Source organism: Vanessa cardui, chromosome 7, assembly GCF_905220365.1.
Source record: "Vanessa cardui chromosome 7, ilVanCard2.1, whole genome shotgun sequence".
Taxonomy (NCBI): domain Eukaryota; kingdom Metazoa; phylum Arthropoda; class Insecta; order Lepidoptera; family Nymphalidae; genus Vanessa; species Vanessa cardui.
The window spans coordinates 5,415,795-5,438,889 of NC_061129.1; the positions used below are offsets into that span (position 1 = coordinate 5,415,795).

General features: G+C 36.6%; 2 protein-coding genes across 3 annotated transcripts in view; one reads left to right on the plus strand and one right to left on the minus strand.

Moving 5' to 3' along the window:
- LOC124531190 (fibronectin type-III domain-containing protein 3a) overlaps positions 1-5,399 on the plus strand; it is a 44,076-nt gene extending 38,677 nt beyond the window's left edge. For both annotated transcript variants that reach the window (XM_047105678.1, XM_047105680.1), the window contains 2 exons: positions 62-2,255; positions 2,473-5,399. In XM_047105678.1, the coding sequence (XP_046961634.1) occupies positions 62-2,255; positions 2,473-2,754 (2,476 nt within the window). In that variant the 3' untranslated portion in view covers positions 2,755-5,399. The remainder of the gene's footprint in view (positions 1-61; positions 2,256-2,472) is intronic.
- An 89-nt stretch (positions 5,400-5,488) lies between these two features.
- Positions 5,489-22,655, minus strand: LOC124530934 (protein eyes shut-like). The gene is made up of 23 exons (XM_047105306.1): positions 22,522-22,655; positions 21,959-22,107; positions 21,147-21,377; positions 20,849-20,962; positions 20,607-20,775; positions 19,394-20,375; positions 18,698-19,011; positions 18,429-18,549; positions 18,149-18,300; positions 17,595-17,731; positions 16,960-17,211; positions 16,337-16,510; positions 15,736-15,946; positions 15,291-15,448; positions 14,699-14,899; positions 13,209-13,865; positions 11,331-11,606; positions 9,277-9,462; positions 8,839-8,967; positions 7,741-7,911; positions 7,197-7,366; positions 6,444-6,726; positions 5,489-6,279 (listed from the first exon to the last, which is right to left on the minus strand). The coding sequence occupies exons 1-23, from the start codon at positions 22,653-22,655 to the stop codon at positions 6,119-6,121; spliced, it is 5,532 nt and encodes a 1,843-aa protein (XP_046961262.1). The 3' UTR covers positions 5,489-6,118.
- Positions 22,656-23,095: the final 440 nt, after the last annotated feature.

Below are 23,095 nucleotides of genomic sequence, written 5' to 3' on the forward strand. Positions count from 1 at the left end.
TATTTTGATATATATACTATATATTTATATTATATGATAATTTTTCTTTTTATATTTTTAGGGTTCGAGATCTGAGGCCTGGCTGTGAGTATTCAGTGTGCTTACAAATTCGAGCGGGCGAAATAACTGGTGCGGCCAGCGAAGCAGCCACTTTTCGAGCACCACCTGCGCCTCCCGACAGACCAAGTCCGGCACGTGTTCAACAAAGAACACGAACATCAGTCTTGTTAAGATGGTCCTCAGTCGCCGACAATGGAGCGAGAATAACACATTTCATTCTGGAGATGGACGCCGGCGAGGGATTCACGGAACTGAAGCGTCCACGAACGCCCCAGCATACAGTGAACAATCTACAACCGCAAACACGATATCGATTCCGTATCGCTGCTGTCAATGAGTGTGGCCGAGGAGAGTGGAGCGAGGAAACGGTCGTGTGGACGGCCGGGCCGCCGCCCCCCGCCCCCGCGCCGCCTGTGCTGGTGACTGCGGAGTCCACGTCTCTCTCTCTAGCTTGGAAACGTGAGGCTGAAGAAGAATTCACTTTGCAAATGGACGACGTATCGCAGGGTCACGGATATTTAGTAGTTTACTCGGGCCCTGACTGTGAGTACGTTTGTGATAGACTCCGTCGAGCGAGCGATTATCGTTTCCGTTTAAGGAGCGAAACAGCCGATGGCATGGGACCTTGGTCATCGGAAGTCTCCTACCGAACATTGCCCGAGCGGCCAGGGCCACCCGGCCGGCCTGCGCCCCGCGGCAAGATCCACTCCCGTGCTTTTCGACTGAGATGGGACCCTCCGACGGACGACGGGGGCACTGCCGTCGAGTCCTACACGTTAGAAATAGATGGTGGCGAGGGCTACAGCTGCGCATACCGGGGGCCCGATCGGGAGGCGCACTGCGACCGACTTCTACCCGGCACGCAGTATCGCGCTCGAGTGCGCTGCTCGAACGTCGCCGGCGAGAGCGAGTGGTCGGCCAGCGAGACCGTGGTGACGGAAGCGACGTGTCCCAGCGCCTGTAGTCCCCCGGAGATGGCGAGTGCGCCACGCTCGACGCTTGTGCCCGTACGTTGGCGAGCGCCCGACTGTATCGGTGGAGCACCGCTAACCGAATATCGACTAGAACTCGCCGATACAGATGGCCTCGTGCGTTTGGTGCATGTTGGCCTAGAATCTGAATGTATAGTACGAGAACTGCTACCAGGTCGCGAATATCGTATGTGGGTAACGGCTTGCAACAGGGTAGGCGCTGGACCACCTTCAACGGCGTTGAGGTTCAAGACGGCGCCGGCACCACCTGATGCTCCTGAAGCGCCAAATGTCACTTTAGAGACTCCTCGTAGTGCACACGTCGAGTGGACGGCTCCCCCAAACAATGGTGCTCCCATTTTAGATTTCCGCTTACAGATGAGCGCGACGAACGTGGACGATAGCTTTACGGAAGTATACAGGGGCATGGACACGGTCAGTAACGTAGGGAAATTGACACCGTTTACGCCTTATTTCTTCCGCGTTTGCGCAACGAACTCGGCGGGACGTGGAGCCTGGTCACCCGTGAGAGACGTGCTGACCGCGCGCGCTCCGCCCGCCGCGCCCGCCGGCCTGCGCCATGAAGCCACCGCCGACTCGCTGCGTCTGCACTGGCGAGTTCCGGCCGACCATGGTGCCGAGGTACTCCGTTATCGGATCGAAATCGACGACACCGCTTTCGACACAGAAGGGCCGACTCCGGAGCGGCTCGTGGAAGGACTCTCCCCCGACACTGTCTACCGAGTGCGCGTCGCGGCACTCAACGAGCTCGGCGTCGGCGACTGGTCCGAGGAGGCGCGTGCGGCGACCAGACCCCGGCCGCCCGCCCCGCCCACAATTCGCTGCGCGCAAGCCGCTCACAACCATCTGCGTCTCGAGTGGGATGCCGGCGTCCAGGGTGCACAATATTGCGTCGAGATGCGTCCACCCGACGCCCGTGAATTCCGGCCAGTATATCGAGGATCGGCGCATTCGTGCAAGGTGAAAAAGCTCCGCGAGGCGACATCGTACTCGTTCCGGATACGAGCGAGCGACGAGCGCGGCGGGCGCGGCGTGTGGGGGCCCGCGGTGGCGGCGCGCACGGCGGCCGCGCCCCCGCCCGCGCCGCACGCGCCCGCCGTGGCGCTGCAGGCGCCGCGCAGCGCTCTCGTCTCGTGGGACGCCGTCGACGAAGCCGACTACGTGCTGCAGTGTGCGCGGGGCAAAGACACCGTTTTCAAAGAGGTAAATAATCTATGTATTTTTTACTACAAATTGTCACAGAGTCTGTACGGAATAGACGCAGTGGGAACGTTGTCCACGTCCTATGCCCATGAAGAGCTAGTTGTTGAAGTATCTTGTTTAAATGTCTCCATATAGCAAGCAACAGCCATTGCAACTTTACTCAACATTTTATTACTACTTACTTTATTAGTTTTAAAATGTGCCCATCTCATCGTAGGTATACTCCGGTTCCGAAACAAGCTACCAGCTGGAAGAGTTAGAGTACGGCGCTGAATATCAAGTGCGGGTGGGGGCCGTGCGCTGCGGGCTGGCCAGCGCGTGGTCGGCGGCCGCGCGCGTGTGCGTGCCGCCCGCGCCGGCGCCGGCCCGGCCGCGCCGCGCGCGCGCGCCGCGCTCGCTGTCGCCGCGCCACACGGCGCTGCTCATAGCCGCCGGCTTCCTGCTGGTGGCCGTGCTGGTGGCCGTGCTGGTGCAGCGCCTGGTGGAGCCGCGCCCGTGACGCGAGCTGGCGGCGATGCGGCCGCGCGCTCTCGCCCGCCTGTGAGCGCCGCCGCCTCGCCGGGAGCCCCGACGACTCGACCGGTGCGCGTTGTACACGGTTACGGATTGGGTTCGGAATACGCGGATGTGGCCCGGTCGATCCGACCGGATGGACCGAGGCGTTAGGAGTGCAATTATTCTTCTATTTCATAGCTCATTCGATGTGATTTTATAGCGTATTTGATGTCTCTGGTGCCCCGTTTGTACCGCCCTGAGAGAGTTATTTCTCCGAGCTTGCGTCGCTCGACTGACGGGTCGTCGACGATCGAGTACCCCGCCTACGTAATCGTTTTTTTGTAGAATCCTCGCTTTCTTATTGATGACCACCCGTTATAAAAGCATCTAAAATATTTATATGTATATAGTAGATAATTAAATATTAAAAAGTGTGTCGCCGCCATCAGATGACGGAGGGCACGAGGTAATGTGTCATTATCGCTTTATATTTATATTTTAATTTCAGTTTATAAAAATTATGACAAGAGAGAATTTATTATCATATCTGTTTCTTAAATTACGTAACCGACTGTATCTCTACGGCCTAGTGACCACACCGATGACTATTTTGTATTCTCAAGTTTGTAATATTTTTTAAGAAATACATTGTGGGACTGCCATTTTTAAATGAATTGTATTTTTGGAAGTGTGACAAACATTCATATAAGTCTGTAAATTTTCACAGATCTTCACATCTAGTCTATGCTTTTAACATTTCTTTTTTTACTGTAATTACTAATAGCAGTAAAATTTTAAATACATACATATATATATACATATATATAAATATATAAAAGCAACTTTATTTATAGTGATACAAAGTGTACTTCCAATTAATATTATTAGTCTTCTTGGCTCCGTGTTTTCCAGACATTTGATATTTTTATAAGAATCAATCGGTCTGTTGCAAATTTTTATCATATTTAAGTATAGCAAGTTAGCAACCAAGGTGCTCTAATATAATTGTTCTGTTGAGAGGGACAAGGCCCCTTTTTCTGCAACGAGTTTCCAGTGTGTGTGCTGTGATCACTTCCTTATGCGAATGAGACTGATTTTGAAAATAAATGCTTTGTCTACATGTTTGTTTCGAAATGCTGATGTTAATTTTGACAATGTTTTAATATTTTAATTATACATAATGCAAGCTAAAATCAAAGGAGGAAGTTTAGATCCTTTCAGCGATGAAAGCGTTGCTGCCATCGGTGTTTAAAATAAGAACACCAATTTGTATTTTGCCTATAATGTTATTTAACCGTATAACGTACCTTCCAAGTTTTAATTGATAATAGTGTTATTTTTTTAAATAATAGAACATGACTTCTAATTGATGACATTGTGTAATATAGAATAAATTGTTTATGAATTTAGAGATTATAAATTTATCGAGATTGTTACCACCCGGTGTATATTGATAAGGAATTGTCAAACTTGACCTTATTTCTAAGAAATAACTATGTTCCAAAAAAAATACAAAAAAAAGAATAGAATGATCCCATATTGGTGTTTGTTACTTTAATTAATCAATATATTAGAAAAATATTAATTGACATCAATCTAATTATATTTTTAAATGAATTAATTTCTCTATAGTTAAGCAGAGTATGTTTTAAATTGTATTCAATTATACGAATTATATAGTAGAAAGTGCATCGATGTTCTAAGTGTCATTATTCACATATAAGTGTTTAAAAGATTTGTGGATTAATGTCATTTTAATGTAATAGCGACTTTGATTCATGATTGTTATCTATAAACCTTATCGCATTCAATGTTTGCTAGTTCAAGCTGTCAATGTTTATATTTTTTCAAGGTTAAAGCTTATTTTATGCACGAATTTAAGCCTAAATGTTGTTAATACTAATATTCTGTGATCACCGTATTCTGTTCATATATACATACATATATATCTATATATATTCTTATAGTAATCATAGACATTCCTAGGTTTGATATTTTTTTCAAAGCATAATTAAGTAAAAACATAACATTATATTTGGTGAAATTTTTTTTCGTATTCAATGCATGTTAATGAAATAAATTTTAAATGAATTTTGTAAGCACAGCTTGCAACAAACATTTGTACGTGGAACGGTTAATTTTTTGAAATTTTTATAATTCTAATGTGCAATTTATTTATTTTATGGCTTAATATAATATATTTATTTTTTAGAACTTATATAAATATTCTATAGTCGTATAAATGAGGGAATCGATGTTCCTAAATGTGTTAAACGTTTTGTAAGATACACCAATTGCAAGCTAAATTGTGTACTACAGTAATGCATTCCAACTTTGTATTCCACTTTGTAAATAGGCCTAATGAACTCTGACTTAATGTTGCTTTAATGTGGGAATGTAAATAAAACTTATGTTTATGAGCTTCTTTAAAGAGGCATCAAATCTATATGCCAATGGAAATTATTACAGTGTTGAGACTAAACGTTTTTAAATTAATACATATGATTAATGGGGATAACATCTCATATTGTATTTGTGTTTGAATAAGTAACGTATAACGAAATGTATATGTTTATAATATAATATTTGATGATGTTATGTATACAATTTATTAAACATGGATATATCAATAAAATTATATTTTGTGTATGGTGAAAGTTTTAATTTCATTAACAAACCACAAAAAATTACTTGAAAGTCTGTGACACATTCAGTTGTTCTAAATTTAAATATTTACGGTTAACATTTTGTTATGAACGTTACAATAGTATTGTTTGACAATAAGACGCCGCGACAATAATACTTAGTTACAATGGTATAATATTCAATATTTCACATAAGGTAACATATTAATGACAATCAGTATTAGAAAAGACTAGAAACATTTTGTACTATGAGTATTTATTTACTTATCAACTATATCCACACAATACATCTATATTGAAGCGAACAAGTACCAAATAAAAACTAGTCTTAAATACGACCAATAATAATCCTTAATTTGTACGTTTTTTCACAATGTGTGTATCAAAGAAATAACACTTATTATACTAATTATTATTACTTTTTAATTAAGTGAGTGTAGGGCTGCCATAATGATAGTATTTAGTACTGATATAAAGATTATGAAATACACTTATATTCGTTTTCGCAACATAATTTAATATATATTTTACTAATAAAATTATTTAAAACTTATATAATGATTAATTGATTAATATTAAGCGCAGTATAATATAATATCAAATGGATACAATTACAATCATCATGACAAGTTACCAGCCCTATGGCAGTGTTGTTATACGGAAACGATTTGTAACAATAATGAAAATTATTTTTGTGTCGTGCAAGTTTTTCAATATAACGTCCTAAGCCGTTGGGAATAATTGACATGATTGAATGTTTTCACTGTAGACTTCGGTGTAGTTGGTCAAAATAGTGCCTTCTTTTGTAGATATTTTGTCAATGCAGCCTCTGAAGTTGAGGGGAAACAGTTTTTTTGCTTCGAGATCTTCATTAACAATTCCACCTTTAAAAAAACAAGTTACATAAATTAAAAAAAAAAGAATAATAACATATTATTTATTTATATTAAAATTTTTGATGTGAAAAAACTATTGACGCGTTTCATTATTCCATACTTAATTATTTATTGATTTTTATATGACCTGAAATTTATAACTCAATACTCACCTATATACAAATCAGTATCTTCATTTTCCAAATCGTTATAACACTGTTCTTCTATGTAGGTCTTTTGGTCAACAATAACAGTTATATATTTTTTAAATATCAACACAATTGAATGCCATTCCCCGTTTGCCATGAATCCTGCTTGCACTAGACTAGATATTAGCTTAGGTGGTATGGCTAAATATTCTCTGGTTTTTTGCTGTTTCGATGAGTTATTGCAATTTAAAGACCACGTCAGCTTAATGTATCCGTTTTCAAGACCTAAACCTAAATAATCGGTTCCCTGTAACGTAACAATCTCTTGTTATTTTGTTTGACATTTACAATTATGATAAAGATTTAATGAAAAAAAAGTCAAAATTATTTTAATAACTATTAACTTTTTAATGTTATTATATATATTATAATATATATAATAACAATTATATATAATAATAATTATATAATAATTATTTTTGACTATATTAATTATTTTTGACATCCCGACGTTTCGAGCACTTTACGGTAGACCGTGACCACGAACGCTGTAAAGTGCTCGAAACGTCGGGATGTCAAAAATAATTAATATACGCGATTCAAATCCGTTATAACTAGTTTTATTTAAATATTAACTTTTTTTCTAAAAAAATTATCAAATGTATTGTTTTTTCCTAGTATGATTCATTTAATTTATGAGATTTTGTAATGACTATAGTCACACAAAATTAATAAAATTATGTTTTTGACGTTATATAATAGTGATTTTATACATACCATATTAATCCATAGGAGAAGACCGTTAGGTTCAGCGGTGGTGAAATTGAGTGAAACGCGGGCCGGCGCCGCGGCGGGCGCGCGGAGGCGCTGGCCGGCGCGAGCGGGCGCCGCGCGCGACACCGACAGTAGGGCGTCGCCGTCGAATTGCGGAATGCTCACGTTTATATCTGTTATGTTTCGTTTTCATTACTGAAACTGATACTTACATATCCATGGAAATGATGGCAATTAAATCTTATATTTTTTATTAGTTATTTGAAGGATTTTTGTTAGAGTTATTATAATGGTTTTAAAATGCCATAGCCTTGGATAGATATAATATGCATTTTATCCAAATATGCTTTGCTGACAATACAGTTTATAATTATTAATTTGAATGTAACTTTATGATAAATTTAAAAAATTGGTCTTGGTAGTTTACCTGGATTCGAACCTGCGACTTTCAGCTACGATCCCAGTACCATCCCATGATTGATGATTCATTGATTGTGATTACCACTGGATAATCATATCGATAGTAATATATATTTTTATTACTTACGCTGCTCACACCGTAACCCAGTCAGCCCAGCGGGACAGAGACAGCGCCCCTTGTAGCAGCGTCCCGCCCCGCATTGGTTGGGACGGCACGCCGCACGGCGACATCTCAAACTACTACTCAGACTTGTACCACTACAAGCGGCGCCCTCACAAGCTCCGATATTCTGACCCTCTAAAAAGTAAAATTATTTGATTTAGCCAAAGCAACCGTTTCCACTATACCTATTTTGGTCCAACTGGTTCTGATGATACCATTGCGCAATTAAAGATAAAATACTTTTGATTTATTAATAATGAATTATATTAACTCATGAATTATGCTCTTAAAGGTATGGTAGGTATAGTCTAGTGTATGTGTAGGTACTATACATTAAATAATATACTTTAAACAATCGACAATCTTAGGACCGTTTGTCTTTTTGTTTTACATACGTGATGTCCTCGCAAAATTTTTTATACCTTATTCCAATGGAAAGAAAAAAGGTAAGCAACCTTAGATTTTGGCGTATTTCATGCGATTTTCTAATAACTTAGCTATATTGTACAGTGGCCAGTGTGCACCTATATCTTTATTTATAATATAACGCTTCCAACAACAGTTTCATCCATAGTGAATATTATAAATTAACCGAGCTCTCGACCAATGATATTGCGTCAATTTAGTGTCAAATGTTGTTTATTTGCCTTTTTATTGTTATGGTTGGAACTTGGAAATTGGAATAGAGTATATACCAAAGTATAAGAAGACTTGTATTAGAGAAATCAACAATTTTTGTGATTGGGAATAGGACATATATTTTGTAAATATACTTAAATCAAACGTCCAACAAAATATCAATGAACCATTCGTTTGTTTTCAGAAGAAAATATGCCAATCATAAACACGTGGCTCAAGCTTCAAAGCGCCTACGCTTTTAGTTTGAAATTAACAAAGGTTTAATTAGGTTTCAGTATTTTTTTTTAAATTAATACATTTATAAAACAGATCAATGAAAAAGAAAAGTATAACAATTGTGAAACTATCACGTGATCTGTAATATATATAAATATCAGTTATGACGTTTACAGGTTTTTACGACCAATTATTTACCAGTATTACCTTGGATATTCTGTTTTTCAAGTGGTAGCAATATATTGTTGACTTGAAAATTTCTAAGACATCCGCTGTATGATTCTGGTGGTCCGGACATTACATCGAAGGGAAGAGTCGACAAGTCTTTCGCTCCACCTAAATATAAATTATGATAAATGTTTGTATGAACGATTGTATGATAATTCGTCATTTCTGACGTTAGAAATATGGAAATTGGTATTGAAGCTTATGAAAATCAGTTAGAGATTGGTTTTAAGCTTTTCCTGAAAAATGTTTATCGAAGACGATGAAACTTAGAATGGTGAGACACAAGAGTTCTTATTAAAATTACTGACACATTTGAAAATAAATTTGATACGGTTTAAATATAAAACCTGAAATTAGCTTTTTATATAATAAAATAATAAATATTATTTTATATGAATAAAATGATGAAATTGTTACCTATTACAATCGATGCATCGCTGGCCGTGTGAGGATAGGCATGAGCTAACATTGGTTCAGTGCTCAGTGCTCCGTCCACCCACACATACAGTCTGTTACCATAACGACCAGCCTTCACGTTGTGCCATTGCGACATTGACACTACCACCCCTGATCGTACTAGTGAGGTCAGACCGGAGAGATGATCTAGAAATCAACATTCTTTGTCATGATTGATTCGTAAATATTTGCTAATTGCTGATAGTGAATCACTGGTAATCATTATTGTTTAATTGAAAATAACTGCTGATTAGGAATTATCGAATGCGTCGAATCTCAGGTTAGCAGAGTATCGAAACTTCCTATGAAGAAAAAAGTCTGAAAAAGTATTGCTTTCGGTCCTAGGCGAATAGAGGGAGCTCTACTCGTGTTGGCTTCCCATCACATCAAATTATTTATTTATTTATTTAATATTTGGGAAACAAACAGATATAACATATAATAAAATTACATAATACAGTTTAGATATCACATTATCCAGCGAAGTTTCCACCGATTGATAAAACATATAATGCACTCAAATATTTTAACACAATAAGAAAAATAAAAAATTATTTGACAATATTAAAAGTATATAGTTAAGTTAATTTAAGAAGGTTACAAATTTTATCTTTAAATTTAATTAAAGATAAATGAAATATATCAATGTTCCCAAAATGCTTATTATATTCGCGACAAGCTCTGATTAGAAAACAGTTAGCATTATGTGATGAGTGACAAGTGGGAGTATAAAAACATAGCGGTTGACGAGCGTTGGATCGTGGGCAGTTCAGACAGCTTGCTTAGTAGAAAAGGGGAATCAATAATATTATTAATAATTTTATATAAGAAAACTTGGTCTCTCATAGATCGGCGTTTTGAGAGAGATAATAAAGGTTCATGGGTACAATCGCTAGATTTAAAAGACAAATATTTTAAAAATTTGTTTTGGATCTTCTCAATTTCATTTATATGAATATTGTAGTGAGGATTCCATACCGTAGATGCATACTCGAGTATAGAACGGACGTAAGCGTTATAAAGCAGGTTAATAGTAGAAGTATTTTTAAATTCAGATCCTGTTCTCATTATAAATCCTAGCATGCGATAGGCTTTTGATGAAATACTTCTAATATGAGAACCAAAAGAAAGCTTGCTATCCAGAGTCACGCCTAAGTCTCTCACCTCGGTCTCCCTTGATATGTCGTTATTATTGATAGTATATTTATAAAGCAAAGTTTTACGCTTACGAGAAAATAGAAATTATAGCACATTTGTTTATGTTAAGGTGAAGAGAATTTAATTTGCAGTATGTCTCTAACCTATTTAAGTCAGATTGTAGATCGTGACAATCATCTAAAGATTTAATAGATTTGAAAATTTTTGTGTCATCAGCATATAGAAGAAAATCTGAAGACACAAATACATTATTTATGTCATTTATAAATATATTGAACAGTAAAGGACCGAGGTGAGAGCCCTGAGGAACACCTGAACTTATCGGTATAAAAGATGACAGATAACCCCTAATAGAGACAGCCTGACTACGGTTGCGAAGATATGAATCCAACCATCTGAGCAGGTCGCCGTGTATACCGAAACCTTCAAGTTTGTAAATAAGTATATTGTGAGACACTTTATCGAAGGCTTTACAGTAATCGGTATACACGACATCCACCTGATGTCCTTGATCCATGGAATTAGAAACCCGGTGCAAAAATTCACATAAGTTTGTTTCCGTCGACCTTTTATTGATGAAACCATGTTGCTGATTTATTAAGTAGGGACGTATAATGGGGAATATTGTGTCGTAAATTATTTTCTCAAACAACTTCGCAATGCAGCAAAGTTTGGATATGGGCCTATAATTTTTTATATCATGTTTGTTACCGGATTTTAAAATAGGTACAATGTACATCGTAATGTACATCCGGTATGGAGAGACATGTTAAATAATAAAAATATCGGTAACGCTAATGCATTGCGAAATTGTTTAAGAAAACAGGGAGGTAAAGCATCAGGGCCGGTACCCTTACGTGTATCGAGGTTTTTAAGATAATTCTTGACAATTGGTATTGAGAGTTCAATAGAGTGTAGATCCACGAAAGATCGACCCTTCGGCGCCAATGAAACTGAACTACCATCCGGTTCAAACACAGATTGAAAATAACTATTAAACATGTTGCTTATCTCCCCGCCATCAGATGACGATGTGTCTCCAAGAGTCATAATATTTGGTAAATCGTTAGGACCTTCCTTTTTTGATTTTAAGAAGGACCAGAAATATTTGCTGTTACGCCTAATTTCACATTCTGCGCGATCAATGTAAGCATTATAACAGTCTATTTCAACAACTCCCTGTCTATCTCTCAGAAGCAAAAATGTGTCATAATCCTTAAATCTAGAATAAATTTTCCATTTTCTATGATATTTTAATTTTTCATTAATTATTTTTATTAAAGGTTTGGTGTACCAAACAGGATATTTATGTGAGACATTGATTATTCTGGATGGTATATGTTGATCGATAATACTATAAACAATATTATAAAAAGTAGCTGTAGCAGTTTCAATATCAAGATTTGAAAAACGAAATTCCCAATCAATTTCATTAAGAGACTTGTTAATTGCCTCATTATTGGCTTTATGAAAAAGACGGATTGAATGGGGAGAGTAACGCATTAATTTGGTATGTACTTTCAATGAAGTTATTTCTAGAGCCGGGTGGAATTTGTCTTCATCGAGTAGGGGAAATGGACATTTAGAAACATTACAATTTCGATTACAAAAAACTAAGTCTAATAAACGATCAGTACAGTTCCGAGTGACATTATACTGCTTTAAATTTGAAAAAGACAGAAAATTGTGTAATGTTGTTACTAATGAGTCTCCGAGAGAATCGGACAACTCCATATAATCTTCTACCTGTATCCATTGCCCATTGCTTACATTAAAATCGCCCAGGATTAAATAAATATCGTTAGGTTTATCCAAAAGTAATTTAGAGATTAAATCAAAAAAGTAATTTTCGGGCTCTACTTGCTGCGGGCAGTGAGGAAAGTAACTACAGTAAATGTTTAGCAAGCGTGATTGTTGAAGACGAATAGTGACAACTATGGATTCAGCTGCAAATTTATCAAAATTGATCTTTTCAAAACTGTGTACTTCAAATTCACGACGTAATGCAACTAGCACTCCGCCACCCATTTTATCACCACGACCCTCATAGTTGCGGTCGCATCGATATACAATATAACGATAGTCAAAAAGTTCAGAACTAAGCACCGAATCCAATAGCCAGGTTTCACTTAAACAGATAATATCAAAATCGTTAAGAAGCAAACTTTTATAGAATAAGTTAGTTTTGGTGCGCAAACCACGAACATTTTGATAATAAATTTTTAAATTGTTATGATCCAACACGGTGACCGAAGATTATAAGCATAATTAATATTTACAAATATAAAAATAATAATAAACATGTTCATACACTTGTCAAGAAAATAAAGTTTGGTAATCGTCAGTTTGTAAAATAGTCGCAGTATTAAAGCATTTAGGGAAATTGATTTTAAATAAGATAAATTAATTAAGATTGAACATACAAAAATTGAATTGAATTGAAACATAATAACGCCTATTTGATTTTTTTTAAATCATTGACATTCGCAATATGAATAACAGGGCTGGTGTCACCTTTTCTAACCATAATTGAGCAATTTTTTACCCAAACATATTTGAATTTTTGCTCTTTAGATATAGTTTTAGCACGCTGTAGGAGCATTTTATTAAATTTAGTTAAATGATCGTTAAAATAAATACGAGAGTCATTTTTAGCAAAGCCCAGATCACTACATATTAACTTCAACTTTTTAGGCAAGCCAAAAAATCGTCTTTTCTATAGCGCGCTTGCAAACGGATAACAATGGGTTTGGGTTTATTGACTTGACTATTAGTTGCGACACGTGTTACAAAATCAATATCCGAGGGCTTCAAGTCGAAACCAGCCTTAACAGCTATTTCCTCTGTGAGGCGAAGAAGGTTCTCGCCCTTCTTTTCAGGAATACCACAGATTTCGATGTTAGAGCGTCTCGCCCACTGATCCTTTGTATTTATATCCATTTCTATTTTTTCGGATACAGATTTCAAGTGTTCAACGCTGGCAACCAAAGCATCAAAGGCCTTAAACTTTGTCTCCATTTGAAATATTTTATCATTAATTTTATTGTGTTCGTCGTTGATAAAACGCATAGCTATTTTGATATCCTGTATTTCTTGTCTCAGTGAGGTAATTTCATTAGAGATGCTGCTCAAATCCAGTTTCATTGCACTAAATTCCGATTTAATAATATTCTGTATATCCAGGGATAGAGACTGCCCGATCTGATCTTGTTTCGGCCGAACACGCAGGGTTATATTGTCGTCAGCCGAATCCTCTCTACTATCGCTGAAGTCGCGAGCATTGCCACGAACAGGTGTATTATCTTTATTACGATAGGTCGGTATGCGGCATTTTTGTGAGCAATCGGGGCAAATCCATGATGATTTAAGATCGGATGACAATTTTTTGTTCACTTTTTGAAGAAAAATACAGCGATAGTGAAAAGAAATCTGACAGAGTTTACAGTTCAATATGCTGGCTTGATCTGCTTCGGTAGAAGTACAACACCCAAATTTATTCATAGTTAATGCTTCCTTTATAGGCGAAAGCCAAAAGTAATATGAAATAAAATCTTCTTTACATTATATTTTAAAATAAAAAAAAAAGAAAAAATCCTTTTTTATCGGGTAGCGATCTCGTACCCGTCTCGTCTTAACTGTTTAAAGCAACCATGTGTAATGAAGAGCCAAGCGCATATATATCACATATGGTAAAAATAACTCTCAGTATAGTACGGAGTGTTTTAGAATATTGCAAAGCAGGTAAAGCGAATACAATAATATTACAAGCACCGACAATTAGAGTTTATATTATTAAATGTTCACCAGAAATACTATGATACACTTTTATACACTTTAAATACGTTCAAACTCTTCACTGTAATAAGTACCAAATTAATATGATACACGCGCAGACACTTAAGTATTTAATTGAAGATTATTGTCATTAACACTTTTTTCTTTGAGTACACATAGTTTTCAATTTTCCTCGAAAAAAGACATCCACTTAAAGAGAGGACGAGATAACGTTTCTTGATAAACTTTGAACTATCACGAATTGAATTAGGGTAAATAATTATGGCAAACAAACGAGTAAATAAATATAAACAAATTAAATTGACGGAATTGATGTTTACGAGTGCAGTAGCGACCTCTGAATATGTTCTAATTATGAGAAGAGTAGAGACTTTTGTGATCAAAAATGTGCCCATATTGTATCGTATTTTATCTGTATTTCTTTATTTACCTGTCCATCGATACTCCAATAAACCACCTTGGAGAGAAAGAGACGTATAGAAATGGGGAGTCTTTACAAATATCACAAGTCCTCGCTCCTTCATCGGTTTGATTTCAGCTTCCAGGGATAAACTGACGCTCGATATAGACCGCGGATGGAGTGTCAAGTAAGATCTTGTACCAGTAAATAGCATGTCTATTGGAACTAAATCTGAAATTACAAGAACTATGTTTTGTATTTGGAATCACAATTGATCTTGAAGAAATTGAACACGTCTCCAATTCCTTATAAAATAATTTAGCATAAAACAAAATTAGTTTGCCTGCTTAATAACGATTTTATGACGTCAAGGATGAAACTACCCTTTTTTTTGAAAGTTTAGATTTATTAAACTAGGAAATAGTTTTTCACAAGCATAAATCAACAATTCTGAATTAAATAGACTGAATGCCTATGAAACAATTGCTCAAAAATAAAGGTTTAAATTATTATCATAGTTTTACTAGACTAGTTTTTAAAGAAATTGCTTAAATGAATCCTCCTTTGTTTTATTTTTCTAAGAAACAAAAGTTGTTGTAAGACCAAGCTTAATAAGACTGACCTTGATCACAATTGATCCCAGTTCTTCCATAAGGACAATCACACTGTGCGTCATCGGTGGTGATGACGCACGCCCCTTTACACTGCGACCGCGAGCTATCGCAAGGGCTGTGCACGGCGGCGCACGTCGCACCGAACCAACCTTCGTTGCATATACATCTGTAATTTGATTTAAAAAATGCTACTGCTGCTTTGAATAAGCCATCAACAACATTCGATTTCTCAAAAGGTAACTCTTCAAAGGCATCAAAATATAAGTACCAAACAAAAAGGAAGTACCTAGTAATGGACATTTTTTTTTAATAAATCAATGCAAAAGGAACATGGTTCGATATACTTTAGACTTCTAAGATATATTGTGGTATTGTAAAGTCTTGAGTTGTTAATTATTAACTATTATATCCAGATTATTTACTAGGTCATATTAATAGCAAGGTAGGTTATACCCATAAGTAGCTGGCGAGTGTATACACACTCCTCGGGGAGCATTGCAGGACTTGGCGGTGCACTGCGCGACCCCGCACTGCCCCACGCCGCGCCCCCCCGCGGCGCCCGCGCCCACCGCCTGCCCCGCCACCTCCCACACGCAGCCGCGCCAGCCGCTGTGCAGCGGGATGTCGTGGGGCAGATCACGGAAATCCTTGGATGGGTGACCGCCTACAATTTTATTTTTATTTTAAACATTATTTTTCAATATAAATATTATTGCCTTTTTTAAATAGACACATATATCTTTATAGTTTCGAGAGAATATTATATGAGCAAGTTTTTTGTCAGTTGTTTTCGGTAGAGTAATTCCAAACCGGTGGTAACCTTACGTTTATTACAGTTTTCCGAGATGACGATTCAATAGTGTTTGTAAAAGCCTACATCTATAAACTACATTTTGATTTATAATACAAATATGAAGTTGCCAGATTTATTCGACAATTGCACTATCATTTGTTTTAGTCATAATTTTTTATCTTTCGTTCTATTACAAAAAAATACGCAACAACTATTATAAAAAAAAGCGAAGGAATAACCAAATTTCGGCAATAACTTTACCGATATAGATGTAAGGCAGGAGCGTCATATTGGGGCGGCCGGCGGGCGCGTTGCCGCTGACGTTGAACCGGCCGTCGACGACGAGCCCGGCGCTGCGGCCGCGCCGCCACGCGCGCACCACGTGCCCGCCGCGCCGCGAGCCCAGCGCGCGCGACGTGAACAGGCGCCGCGGGCCTGCCGGGGCTCTACGTTACTGACCTGACTGTTTGGCTGTGTCAGTACACAGCCTAACAGTCAGGCGTTAAGTGTACGTACGAGCTTGTTTTCGGTGAAAGCAACGACGAACTTTTCAATATTCAATGAAATCGTTGCGGTCTAAATTAATTTAATTAGAAGCCCATCTCACCTCCTCATCACTCAAATTGCATATTGACCACAACTTTGAAAACACAAAAGAATGTTTGTCTTTCGGTTTAAAGAGTGAGAGTGAGGGGAGTCAGTGTAATTAAAAGCGTAAGGGACTTAATTTATTAATTAGCAAGGTCGGTTATGCATTGACGATGTTCAGGAAATTACTCTTCATTTCCAATGTCTATGGTGATCAGATGTCATAAATAAGATCGCCCATTTTCTCCGGCCATTGATGGCCAAGTTTTTGTGGATATATTGTTTGTGATGCTTACCACTCCCCATATTCCAAGTTAACATAATATAGCCCTTCACGAATGTCAAGGCTATATGTTGACTCTTGGAGTCATGTCGCCCACTCTGTCCGACATACGCCAACAGAGCGATCTGGTCCATATCCGCTGTTTGAAATCGCAAGCGCAATTCGAAGCGGTCTGAGTTTATAGCAGCAGAAGACAGAGGGTACACCACGTACGTAGAAATTCCAGTGGATATCGGTGATAATGATGGACGAGTTATTTCAACATCTATAAACAAGAAAATATTATGTACTAACGTAGAATTTTCATTATTCGAACTGAAGCTTACAAAATCATAAATTTCTTCTCACGAGGAGATTCCTTGGCCAAGGTGTGACATTTACAGGTCTTAAAAAAAAGTCCAACTTCAATTAAATCCAACCATTTTTGCCTCAATGATTTTAATCATATTGATTACATGAACCTCTAAAACAGCTGAAGTAATTATTTTCAAGAATTACTAAAAGTATGTGATTTTTTTAATTTGAATGAATTCTAAAATATAAACGCGACAGCTAAACGATCAAAGCTCCAATTACAACTTTTCTGATCTTTCTTATGACCTGTATATGTGTCTGTACTTGTACTAACCTAATATCAAGATCACTTACTATACTCGCAAAATATTCCATGTTTGCCGTAAGGACAAAGACACAAGAATCCGCTTCCCGGATGAGGAATGCAGCTACCTCCAGACTGGCAGGGATTGTGGTCGCATACGGATTGGTTGCAATGGTTCCCTGTCCACCTGTAAACAATTATTTTATATTCAAATAGAGAATAGCACTCGTCATTATTTCTGGGAAATACATATATTTATGGTATAAGTAGGCGGGCTGGTGAATGGGCCACTTAATAGTTAGTGGTAACCATTACCTATAGATTGCATATTGATGCCGTAAGAAATATTTAATAATTGCCAGTGCCATTACCATACCATACTTTGGAGCTATGATATTATGTCTCTTGGGCCTGTAGTCATACTTGTTAACTCTTTACCTATACCTTACTACATTAATTATTATTACTATTAGTATTAATATTTAAAGAGCGGATGACACTTATCCAGACTAGTACTAGGGAACCACCAAATGCCATCTACTAGAATATGTATATACATAAAAATCCATTTAGATTGTAAATCAAATTATACTTTTAAACATACCCATTAGCGCAGGAACAAGCATAGCTATCACCTTGATCACTACACGTGCCTCCGTTCAGACACGGTGAAGATAAACAGGACAAAGAAGAGCATTCTGTAACCGCAGCCGCGTCAAAAGCGTCCCTAAATATATCCCTTTTTTCACCATTTACCTGAAATATAATTTCTCAAAATCAAAATAATACTACTACATTTATTACTGAATACAATTTTTTTAAATACTGGATTTTTGCACGATATAAAATTTTATTTGTTTGTAATGAGTTTAACAGATAGTTACAATCAAGTCCTTGATGCACCCGACAAATGGTTTGTTATCAGAGTGATTGGTGTATGGAACATTCCCAAAGAATAAAATAGTATTTTTATCGAGAGACGTTAGGCTAGCGACTTGTCCTCCGCTCATTGCCACAGTATCGTTAAGACGTAGAGTACCGTTGCAGTGGTTTTCTTTTAAATACAAATCCAATCTGAAATTTTCAAAATTATTTAATTGTGTAGTATGATAAACAATATTTGGAATTGTTCATAAATATCTTTGAAATATACCTCGTTTCAATTTTCATAAGATATCCTTTATTGACATAAGTTTTGAGTTCACTTAAAAGCATCGTCTGGTAACCACAAGAAAACTCAAACTTCAATAAACCAGAGTTCATAAAAAGCTTCATATATGACCCTTTCACTATATCCACGTGCATTATTTGTCCGTCGGTTATGAGAGTTTTTGCATTAAATTGTATTGCAATCGAAGTAGAGTTTTTGACTTGATGGGATATAAATGAATTTCCATCGAATGCAGCTGATTTTATGATAATTTCTTCTTCGCAAAATCTTCCGCCGTAATTAAAAAGACAGTGGCACTAAAAATTTAAGAAATTCAGATATGTACAAATGGAAAAGTTGATATCCTCGTGTCCGTTTCCTGATATAGTGGACAATCTTACTAGCGTCTAGGCAACACAAGTCGAAACAATTCAAAGACATCTCAATTCTATGACCTTCTTAATCTTACGGCACTGTAAACTGAAGCCTCGAGGATTACTTAAGAGAAAACAAAATGAAATTACAGTACGTCGAGGTCTGAAAATTACGCTAAAATCCGCTAGTTACGAAACCGTAAATGGCTGTGGCTAACTGATAGGGTTAATTATTATAATTAGGGCTAATTCGAGGATACAGTTTGAAGATTAAATCACTTGACTAGATCAGGGAAACAAAATTGTAATAAAAAATGATACTCACTCTACTACCATGTAGTCCGTTTATACAAGTTCCATGATTATTACATAGAAAATCTGTACATTCCGAGTGACTTGGATACGTTTGCGTTGTATCTAGTTCAGTGCTCGATTCCATTATTTCAGTCGAAGATGCAGTATATGTGTAATCTGTGAAGTCTATCGGCGTATCGGTAAACATTTTATCAGTGTGTAAATCAAGTTGAGGGCTTGTGGTAGTAGTATCCATCTCTAGCTTTGTTGTTGGTTCTGTAATTGATGTAACTGTTTCCGTTGCACTTTCAGTTGTTTTAGTTGTTGTGTAATCTTCAATCGCTAATGTTACTTCAGTTGATTGTTTAGCTGTTATTGACGATGAACTTGTTTCAGACGACGAAACAGTTGTTAATTCGGGTGGTAAGTTTATTGTGGATACGTTATGTTTTACACAAGAGTCAATACATTCTGTTGTAGTTTCCATTTTATTATTGTCACTTTCTATTATTTCTTGTGTTATTAATGAAGTTATGGTTTCTGTTGTTAAATCTGTCTTTATTGTTGCTAATTCTGTTACTAATGTTGTATCAGTTATCATCGTAGTTAAGTCTGGTTCATCGATTTTAGATATATTTGTCGCCGTGCCTATTTCTGTACTTGTCGACGACTTTTCGGTGGTTATAGCGACAGATGTAATAACAGCTAGCGGATCACTGGAAGTCTTCCAAGTAGAAGTTTCTGGAACGACTTCTGAAGTACCAGTGTCTATACTCATGTTGTATTTAGTAAAATCAATTGTCGTCACACTACCTGCAGTTGTGGACTCTGAATATGTTGTTGTAAAAACAATAGTTTCATTGTTAACCGGATGTAAAGTTGGGCTCACGTACTCACAATCGTAACTCTCATCATCAAGTATGAAACATTCGCATAAAGCTCCAGTAAGCCTCGGTGGACATGAGCATGTAAAATTATCGACGCCGTCAATACAAGTCCCGCCATTCATGCACCTAATATATAAATATAAACAACGTAAATTTATCAAAAGAGGTAATATTAAAAACAAACAGTTCTACTTAACAAATTTTTAGATAAATAAATGGATAATCTTAATGAAAGTGACCAATAGAGTTAAAATAACTTTATAAAATATGATTTAATTCAATCAATAGTATAAATTTAAGTCCTGTTACAATTTCATAACATTATTTCTATCTAATTAGTTATGAGCACATAATCACCTCGGCCCCAAGAGACACTCGTCATATTGCAGCTCGCATCTCTCGCCGTGATAGTCAGGGACGCAATAGCAAATTCGGACGCCATCTTCTACCACGCATAGAGCATTATTACTGCAAGAGTCTTCGTCGCAAAACTCAATTTGAACTTCACAATCTTTGCCTGTAAAACCTGAAATTCAATCTTTTATATTATTGAGACAAAACAAAACAATTTATCACTTTATATACGTCTATTTATTTACCGTATGCACATGCACACATGTAATCAGCGTGCACGTCAATACAAATGCCGCCATTTTTACACGGATCTGATTGGCATTCGTCAATTTGTTCCTCACATTTTGTACCAGCCCAACCTGAAATTTAAAATAGTTCTAAAATTCGTTTGAACTTAAAAATGTACATAGTACCTTTTTAAAATTGAATGAATATGTGTATTCGTATGTGCTTCATTTGTATGTGTGTATTATAAATGTGTATATGTGTGGGAGAAGGTTAGGCCGATGACTGATGAGTGATCAAGTTGCATGAAATAATTACCTGCTGAACATTTGCAATAAAATTTAAATCCAGGTCCTTCTATACATTCTCCGCCATTATAACACCTCTCCTCTTCAGTAGAGTTACAAACGGCAACGTCCAACTCACAATGCTCTCCAGAGAAACCGGGTATACAGTGACAAATATATTCGTTTGTCATGTCGATACATGTGCCGTTGTTTCGGCAAGGGTTGGATTCGCACTCATTGAAGTTGGTTTCACAATTATCTCCTATAAAATTGAAACAAAGCTCAAATTATCAACGAATAATGAGCCTATTGTATCCGGAAATGTAATCCTAATCTCTAATGTAAAGGTGACGGCTTGAACTTTATAAATTTTGTTATATAAACATACTTAAAAGCATAGATCTTATGTATACTGACGATCTAAGACAACGAATCATCTTACGAAGGAAATGTTTAGATAGATAGAAATATTTAGTTATAGTAATCACTGCTGCCCTATCATGGGAAGATAACGAAAGTAGATTTTTTTTTAAATCTACTTTTCTACTCTCGTTGAGAGTGTTATATTTTTCTGGTATACGTACCAGAAACGTTTTAATATTTTGTTTTTTTTTTTATTCTAATAATTATAACAATATATAGCATAAAGCATATCATTGTGATGCTAAAAAAAGGATTAATTTGGAACAGTTATACAAACAAGATTATGTGATGCTTAAGTGATGAGTGCCCATCGACAATAGAGAACCAGGGGAAATGCTACTATTGAAATTTTCGTTAGAAATATAAAAAAACCAATGACACTCAGCATATGGATAAATCAATTAATTATAACGCAGATACCTATGAATCCTTCTGGACAAGAACAATTGTAAGTAGCGACACCGTCGATGCACATGCCACCGTTCTGGCATGGGCTCGACCAACACTCGTCCCAGTTCGTTTGACATTGCACCCCAGTGTATCCATCGATGCAATAACAGGCATACGTGCTAAGATAATACAAAAGAATAATAATAAAGTTTATTTAACTTCTATTTTTAATAATATTCTGTCCTTTAAAATTAAAAAAAAAAAAATTAAAACAAAAAAGGTTTTTATGATACGTATTTTCGCTGAAGGGCGAACACTATTTAAAATTCTTCGGTGTCATGAAATGACAATATAGTTTTTAATTGCTGTACCTACGTACGGGACATTTTATCAATTAATTAATTATCTTCTTAATTTAATTAAAGCTATAAAATTATCTTAATTCATTTATATTTACCCAATATAAATGTATAAATTTTACACTTCATGAATATAATTCATTTCATATAAATTAATAATATTCGTAATATTTAATAATAATAAAAATATTTAATGTAACGTATATGTTAAATGAAAAAAAGTTTTTTTTTTACCTGTTTATATCATCAATGCAAATGCCGTGCAGGCAAGGATTGGCAAGGCAAGCGATGCCGGCTGACACCACTGGTATCGCAACAAGTATCCAACATAGATATTGTAATTGTCTTTCGTGCCTATCTTTATACATTTTCTTAAAATTAATTATGATAGGTTGCTAGGCTGCATGGTTAGCATCATTACTTTAAGGGCAGTAATATTTATTTTAACCAATTTATTTAAATTACCAATATATTAGTCATTTTTTTTAGTATTTAACAACGATCACTATAAAAAGACTTAACTTTAAACGTCGTATTAAAAAGTCAAAGTTTATTAACATACAATTAAAACTTTACACGTGAATTTTTAATTATTTCTCATAAATAGGTACAATAAAACTTCACTATTTATTTATTATTTGAAAAAATAAACTATCAAATCAAATACTCTATTATAAATTAAAAACTGTTTTATTTAAATAAACACAGTAAAGTATGTCCGTATAATACTTAAAAGACTTTAAATAGGTCTATATAGGTGTGGTTTATCAAGCCTATATCGCTATAGCAACCGTGAACACAATATTGG

Coding starts and splice junctions, on each gene's coding strand:
- LOC124530934 (XM_047105306.1), bottom strand. CDS start 22,655: ATGTATAAAGATAGGCACGAAAGACAATTACAATATCTATGTTGGATA. Junction 14,900..15,290: donor TGGGATCAATTGTGATCAAG/GTCAGTCTTATT, acceptor TTGTAATTTCAG/ATTTAGTTCCAATAGACATG. Junction 9,463..11,330: donor TCTTAAAAACCTCGATACAC/GTAAGGGTACCG, acceptor GTTGATTTCTAG/ATCATCTCTCCGGTCTGACC.